At 37.0% G+C, this 8,211-nt stretch overlaps 1 protein-coding gene across 1 annotated transcript; it reads left to right on the top strand.

The window, feature by feature from the left end:
- The first annotated feature begins 666 nt into the window (after window positions 1-666).
- On the top strand, window positions 667-7,790 carry LOC146314456 (uncharacterized). The gene is made up of 5 exons (XM_084737130.1): window positions 667-843; window positions 4,568-4,646; window positions 6,743-6,843; window positions 6,951-7,065; window positions 7,151-7,790. The coding sequence occupies exons 1-5, from the start codon at window positions 778-780 to the stop codon at window positions 7,306-7,308; spliced, it is 519 nt and encodes a 172-aa protein (XP_084593256.1). The 5' UTR covers window positions 667-777; the 3' UTR covers window positions 7,309-7,790.
- Window positions 7,791-8,211: the final 421 nt, after the last annotated feature.

The raw sequence follows: 8,211 nt of genomic DNA, 5'->3' as shown, positions 1-8,211 counted from the left end.
CCTCAGATGTCTTGTTATATGTTAAAAATATTACGTTTATTCTTAGAGAGGAGTAGAGACCAAGATAAGAGAAGATCATTTTTTAGTTTTTTTTAATAAAAAAAAAAATACTGAAATGATTAATTGATTTGTTACAATCTTGTCGAGGGGGGTCCAAACATCTGGAGCACACTGATGTTTGGACCTATTTTTCAAGTCTCTCCTATTATGACTTCATTATCAATTTTCTCCATGAATTAGTTACTTGGTCCATAAAATGTCAGAAAATTGGTGTGAAATGAACAAGATGACATCATTAAATGTGTTTTTTTTTTCTGTCGGGGAAGAGCATATCGTTCTTCAGTTTAAAATTGTAATCCTAAAAATTATCCCCATTTTTACTAATTGTTTATGCAATCTAATTACACGTTTTTTATGTGTAACTGAAATGGAATAAAGTTAGTAGTAGTTTGTATCCAGATTATGTAATCCCGTTACATGTAATCCGTTACTCCTCAAGCCTTGTGTACAGGGTTGATGCAAAGTTCTCCTCCGGTCAGTGTTCACAGTTTAAGACATCCCCAAAACACTCCTCCAGGAAATTAAACTAAATAACCATCATTGTGTCCCGGTGCAGCGTGTAAACACTGTTATCATCTGGAGGTCATAGGTGGTGTTTTATTGGTGGGCGGGGCTTCGTCAGCGCGACGGAGAAGCTCGAGGTTCAATCTGAACACCTGCTGAAATCCTGTAGGGAGGAAGAGGACCAAATTAACTGTTCACCAACTCAACCAAAACATGAGGATATGTTTAACAACATCTTTGATTTTAGTTCTGGGATTAATAGACCCAGTCTTCATGGAGGTAAGTCATTTTCACTCGTTACTCCTCTTTCTCACTTCCTGAAGTGAGACGAAGTGTAATGTGTTACACTAACGTCACGACGTGTCAAAGTGTGCTTATTTTAACTACTTTATTGATTATTGAGGTTGTAGTTCTGGTTTAATATTTGAAACCTCGACTGGTTTTTAGGTGCAGTTACCAAAAATTAATTTATTAATTTACATTAGTCGAATTTACACGCGCTCATTTTCTTCTTCTTGTCTGTTTTAGTTAAATAGTCGCTCTCGCGGGGATTACTTTCTGTCCTCGAGTTTCAAACTAAAGATTGTACCCAGAGAAGTGAAGATGTTATCAATCAAAGCCACTGTGTTTCAACAGTGGACATCACCACACTCAACATGTTCTCTGTCACCTGTCAATGAAATCACCCAGGCTGATGGCATCCAGAAGGAATAGTTCATATTAATAGAGCAGAACTTTTCTGATTTATTTATTGTTTATTTATGTTTCAACATTATTATTATTGTTGTTGTTGTTACATTTTCTTTTCTTTCATTATAGCACTAATGGCATTAGTAGAAGAATTCAAATTAAAATATAAAATAGATTCCGTCACAGATTATAGTTCTTCATCCCAAATTTAACATAGATAAAAGTATATAAATAAAAGTATTACCAGTTTACATGAAGTAACAAAAGTACAAAGACTTATTATGCAGAATGACCCTGTCTCCACCTGTTTTATTATTACTAATGCATTCATGCGTAATAGGTCTGCATGTTGCAATTACTTTGCCAGATATTATGATTGAGACGTAATTCACTATTAGTGGGAAAGATCATTTTTGGATCAGAATTTCCATTCTAACCGAAAAACAACTTAAAATCTGTACCAAACAAACGTGAAAACAGTATTTGTAGGCCAGGGCATCTCTGCAGCACGATATATACTTATATATCTCACTTGCAATTTCTTTCATTTTGTGATTTATCTTGCAGCCCTAAGTTTAGGCAACATTTGGATGTCAATGTAGAGGCATAGTAGTAGTAGAGTTAAAAAAAAAAAAAAAAAGACAGTGGAAAAAGTACCTAAGATACATTACTTAAGTAAAAGTAGCAATACCACAATTTGAAAATACTCAATTAGAAGTAAAATACCTGCGTTCAAAATCTTAAGTTAAAGTACAGAAGTAGTAACAGGAAAATAAAGTATATAAAGTACTCATTATGCATAAACGTTGCCCTCACACGTATTAAATAGTCATGCTGTGCATTACATTATTGAATGGTTCATACAATGCATCAATGTGTAAGCATCATTTTAATGTTGCATCTGATCGAGGTGGAACTACTTCAAGTATGAAGTACAAGTGTTCAGAATTATATGGGGTTGGAAAGGTAATCTACAGCATGTTTGAAAGTTCTTCATCCTCAAAGTAACTAATCACTACAGCTCTCAAATAGGTCTAAATATTAAAAAAAAGTAGCAGACCACAAGTACTTTAAAACTACACTTATACAGTACATGTATATGCACTTAACAGAATAATTGTTACTTTCCACCTCTGCATTTTTTCCAGCTGGAGGCAAGTGTGCAGCCGTCTCTCCTCTGCTGAATCCTCTTTTACCACCACAGCAGAATGAATTCAACTCCAAGTTATCCACCGACCTATGGCTGCAATTAATTATTATAATTAACTTCTGATGATATAAAACAGAGAAAAGCAGCAAATTCTCACTTTGTAAAAACTTGAATCAGATAACAGTTGGGTTTTTTTTCCTCGAAAAAATTGCTGAAACAATGAATGAATAATCAAAATTGTTGACGATTCTAACAGAACATAGTCCATTAAGATCAATTACAAGTTAAACACAAGGTTTGCTAGATCTCTTTAAGCATTAGTGCTGCTTGATAGATCATTTCCAGTAGGTAACATTATTGAAGTGCATAATTACAGCTTGGCAGCACAGACACTGTGGGTAAAACATCGTAAAAAAAAAAAAAAAATCAAAAAAACCCTGATCCAGGAAGTACCTCAGGCACATTTCATCTTCTGGCAGGGGTTTTACAGAATGACTGCTGAAGCTGTTTCTCCCTTTGAGTCATCAGCAGTTTCCATCACCCAACCTTAGTTTCAAATAATGACTTCCTGCACACTTCAAAAATGTCTGTAGAACATGCAATCATAATTGAAGTATATGCTTTCTATTTTCATGCTCTATTATGTGTCATAAGTTGTTACAGCCATTTTTGGGTTGATTCTAGTTATTACACAGATCTGGAGCAACACGTAACCATCGTGAACACGTGAGAATTAATAAAAGAAAAAAAATGGCCCCATGCTATGATTTGGTATTTTTGGCGATGGCAAGCGTTGCTGTTCTGGGAATTCCCCTGAAACTCCTTTATTGTCAATATACCTGGGAAACCCAGACATCACCTGACTGCTCTGTAGTTCGTGGTTATGAAGTTTGTTGAGGCTTTGATTATTCTGGAGGTCACAATAGGTCATTTTTTACAGAGTTTTGACTACAATGAAATGGCCACTATGGGCAAGAGTCCCAGGTTTCCACTCAGACCAAAATTTATTCAATTCTGCTGCTGTTTAGGGACCCTAGTATGCAGGAATATTGAAATAGAAAAGCTGGCAATAACCAGTTCATACTGCATACAAAAAACTGCATGGTTTTGCCAAAAACTGCATGAAATTTGCATGAAGGGGGAGTGTCATGGGTACCCATAGAACCCATTTTCATTCTGATATCTTGAGGTGAGAGGTCAAGGGACCCCTTTGAAAATGTTAAACTGCAAATGCAGACTGATAAGTGGAATATGGGCAATTTCTTTAATGGGACAGTTCACCCCAAAATAAAAAAAATACAGATTTTTCCTCTTAGCTATAGTGCTATCTGTATCTATGTAGATTATTTTGGTGCCAGTTGGAGATATCACCCGTAGGGACGTCTGCCCTCTCTCAAATATAATAAGACTAAATGACACTTGACTTGTGGTGCTCTAAGTGCCAAAAAAGAAAAATACATTGGAAAAACTCAACACCGGTGTCTCTTTCCAGAAATCACGACCCGGTTACTCAAGATAATCCATAAACCTTGTTATGAGCATTTTAATGTAGGAACTACTTTATTTCTGTACTAGGATCTACCAGCAGAATGAAAGTAGTTCCTACATGAAACTGCTCACAACGAGGTCTGTGGGTTATCTTGAGTAGCTGGGTCATGACTTCTGGACAGAGACATTAGTTGAATTTAACTAATGAATAATGAATGAAAGATCAGTACTGTTTGTTTTTTTTAAAGAGCTTTTTAACTTCATGTTGAGCTGTTACAGTTCTGTTTAAACACTGAAACTGTAAAAACTAAACGCTGAAAGTGTTGAGTCCAAATTGCTCACAAAAGATAGTGCGTCTTTACTTTTCTGCCAAATGGGTGGAGTGATATAATCATTTAGTTCAAGCTGTATTCAATACTCATTACACTTTATTGATGATAACAATGCGACTATTGTGGGTTTGTCAGCCACAGTGCGTCACAGTGGGACTTTGTATCCATGGCATGATTAATGTCTTTATTGCACTTTGAAGGAAAGTACCTTCACAGGCTTCCTTCACCTCTTGTCTGTTTTCATATGTCTAATAATGAGCCAGGAAACTGTATTGTGATGCTGTTATTCTGCAGTGGTCTGCATCTCTTGATATCCTCATTTCTCTTTTTCCCATGAAACTAGATTTCTGGCCGTCCCGAAGACATGGAGGGATCAGGATATGACCTGGAGAGTTCTGGTTCAGGGGATGGGTCAGAACAAGGTAACGCCTGAGTACCTAAAACAATGACTATAAAATGGTCATGATCCACTTAACATTGTATCAGCTGTTCATATCATACAGGATACTTCATACAGCACTGCTGAAACCACTACAGAAAAAGATAAATGGATCTGTATCACATTATAATGTGAAAAGTTTATAGTTATAGCAGATGTTTTTCATGTTATAACAAGATATGCTCACACTACTACAACATACAAACTTTTTTTTTATTACACGGCCTTGTTAAATGCTCAATTCTAATTGGTTAATTATGGCACATTAAGGGGTATTATTTCTGTACAGCAAATTGTTGCTATGAAGAGCAGACAGTGGCTATGGACGCAGTTCTGATCATAGACTCTGGAGGAGCAATAAGATCATTTTTATATTAATATTTTATGTCAAACTATTAGTTCTTTTAAAGTAAGTAGCTGTGTAATTGGCAGGATGATGTAGAGTGAGCAGGTCATTATTGAGAAATAAACACTGCACCATCCTGTTGGGGGTTATTTTGCAATAATGACCTGCTCACAGACAACAGACTTTGACAGTTACACGGCAGAAAACCTCGATCTGGTGCTTATTGTTATTTTATGCATCTGTTTAAAACTCCAACAGCAAAACTTACTCAATCGCCAGTTACATAGCAATTAGGGCCACAGCAAGGAGGAAACATGGAGATGAATGAGGACAGAGATGTTGGCATCCATGTTGCCAAAGAAGTCCCATTCACCTTGTCTTACTTCACCATCAGTGGAAATGTTCAGTTTGATGTGAATTATGATGCTAAATAGGCTGATCTTTGCTACGGAGTTGCCGTTGCTATGGACGCAGTTCTAATCGTAGAAATGAAAGGGCCATTTTTTCACGTGGAAGTAATTAAATCATATTTAAATAAACATTTTATGTCAAACTATTGATTTCTTTAGTAAGTAGCTGTGTAATAAGTGGGATAATGTAGAGTGAGCAGGTCACTGCAGAGAAATAAACCCCTTCAGGGGGATGCAAGACCCCTTCTTGCCGGGTCCTGCATCACCCTGTCAGGGGTTTATTTCTCTATAGTGACCCGTTTGCTCTACATTATCCCTTACTTAATACATGGCTATATTAAATTCTCGATTCTGATTGGTCAATTTCAGTTTCCTAAGGACTGTTATTTCTGTATAACAGACCGTTGCTATGTATAACAGGCTGTTGCTATGGATGTAGTAATGATCACAGACTCTGGAGGTGTTATGTTGTCTAATGAAAGCTGGACTCAAAAGCGAGACTCAGAGAGCAGCTCAGTTTGTTTATTTATTCTCAAAAAGCAAGCAGGGGTTTATGAGTTGATCCAGGGCTTTCATATGGAGCGAGGCAGGCAGGCTGAGCAGGGCTGGTAACAGGTAGGCAGGCTGGAGTGGCAGGCAAATATGTAACTGGCGAGTGGTTGATTAGAGGCACAGGGAAACAAAGATTCAGGCAAAATCCAAGTCCATGAGACAAAACAATCAAGCAAGTTGGTTATAGCTTAGTGCCACAAATGTAGACTGAACGATCGAGGTATTTGTACTGCTGGGGTTGATCAGTGGATGGCTTTCAGGAGTGCAGACACAACAGACACAATGTCAAGTGGATCCTAACCATTTTGTGTAACTAGGACTACAACTAATTATTATTTTTATTCTTGATTAATCTGTTGATTATTTTCTTGATTAATTGATTAGTTGTTTGGTCCATAAAATGTCAGAAAACGGTGAAAATTGTTCATCAGTGTTTCCCAAAGTCCAAAGTGAAGTCCCCAAATGTCTTGTTTTGTCCACAACCCAAAGATATTAAGTTTACTGTCATGTAGGACTAAATAAAGCAGAAAATATTCACATCTGAGAAGCAGAAATCAGAGAATTTTTACTCTTTTTTTTAATATATCTGTTGGCAACTAATCAATTAATCTGCTAATCGTTGCAGTTCTAATTGTAATACTGTGAAAATATCTTGTTATTCCACGAAGAACATCCTGTTATAACAATAACCTTTTCACCTGACATTGATCCTATTTCTTTTTTTGGAGTGGCAGCAATATGCCTCTATAATTTCATGCTCTTTATTTTTAGTCTCACCAGGTGAAACAAACATCGGGGACCAATCCAAATCCAGCAAAGACGTCAGAATATTTGGTGCAAACGGAGGAGGCGGAACCGAGAACACATTGCCTGTACGGCAGTTGACTTGTTTTCACGAGTCTCACTATTTCTGCACCTTGTAACGTAGATGGCAGCGCAGGAAGTAAACTCATGCAGCTGTTCCTTCTTTTATCCTCAGGGTTCTTCAGTCTCGAAATTTGACAACACACACTGGCCTGGGAAAGACAGAGGATCAGGATTTGTTGTTGTGGCAAACAGCAAGAGTATCTTGGAGAGAGAAGATGTCTTTGCCGGTAATTTGCAATCTGGTACGCTGAATTTAAGAGGGTGATACGCTGTGAATTTGTATTCTAACACAGTCTGTGTTTATGTTTACAGGTGTTATTGCAGGAGGGGTAACAGGAGCAGCACTTGCAGCCGCTCTGGCAGGAATATTAATCTACAAATGGCAGAAGAAAGATGGATACACTCTGGGCCAACAGAGGGCTTCAGATGATTATTATCACAATCACAACAGGGGAGAAGTAGTTGTTTAACTGTCCACATTTTTGAAGCAGGCCAGGCCAATTTCTGTACCTTGGGAGACACAGTAAATGTATTTTTTTCCTCATATTTTTAGGGGGGAGGGAGGTAGTCGCACGAGGAATGACGCACTTAATGCAAATGCATGTGTTGTTCTTTGATAATTTATTTATATTTATGATAAAAAATGAAGAATTGTCTTTATTTTACGTCTAAAAACATACTGTTGCCTATCTTTTACAGAGCCTACATGTTAGGCTTATGGCTATTGAGACCTCCTCTCAGGACAGGGCACAAAAAATACTCAATAGCCCTTTTTCCACAGAAGACATTTTTTGACATGTCACAGCGCTCAAGCACTGCTGTACATACCAAAATTGATGATACCTGAATAATATTTTGCTGCTTCAGTTTCAGGGTCCTGATATTGCGCATGCTGGCTCCATGTAACACTGGACCTGTGAGTGGAACAGAGATAATTAATGTTATTAGTAACACCTGTTCTTGTAAACATGTCTGCCCTGAAAATGACCTGTCAGTACCTTTCAGTGCTGCATGCTGGACTAATAACCTCAGTACTTCTAAAATTCTGGCTACACCGCTGGTTGAACTAAAATGATTTCATCCACTTGTTAAGTAAGGAAACCTAATAAATCTAATTGAGGCTCATTCAAGGAATGTGAATGACAATGATTAGGTAATGATGATGAATGATCAGCTGCTACAATGAAACACGTTAGCTTGTCTAGATATGTGTCATGAAATTATTTAGTTTATGATTTTTTTATTCCATAATTGTTAATAAATGAGCTTTATAACCATTTGAATCCTCATTGTATTATTTTATGTTTATGTGTTTATGTTAAACTATTGTATATGTCCAGATTATACTCTGTTTAAATGTACATATGACAATT

This window comes from Lutjanus erythropterus, chromosome 15, assembly GCF_056507025.1.
Source record: "Lutjanus erythropterus isolate fLutEry1 chromosome 15, fLutEry1.hap2, whole genome shotgun sequence".
Lineage (NCBI taxonomy): Eukaryota > Metazoa > Chordata > Actinopteri > Lutjaniformes > Lutjanidae > Lutjanus > Lutjanus erythropterus.
The sequence above is the reverse complement of the archived record's forward strand: the minus strand, read 5'-3'. Positions and strand labels throughout refer to the sequence as shown.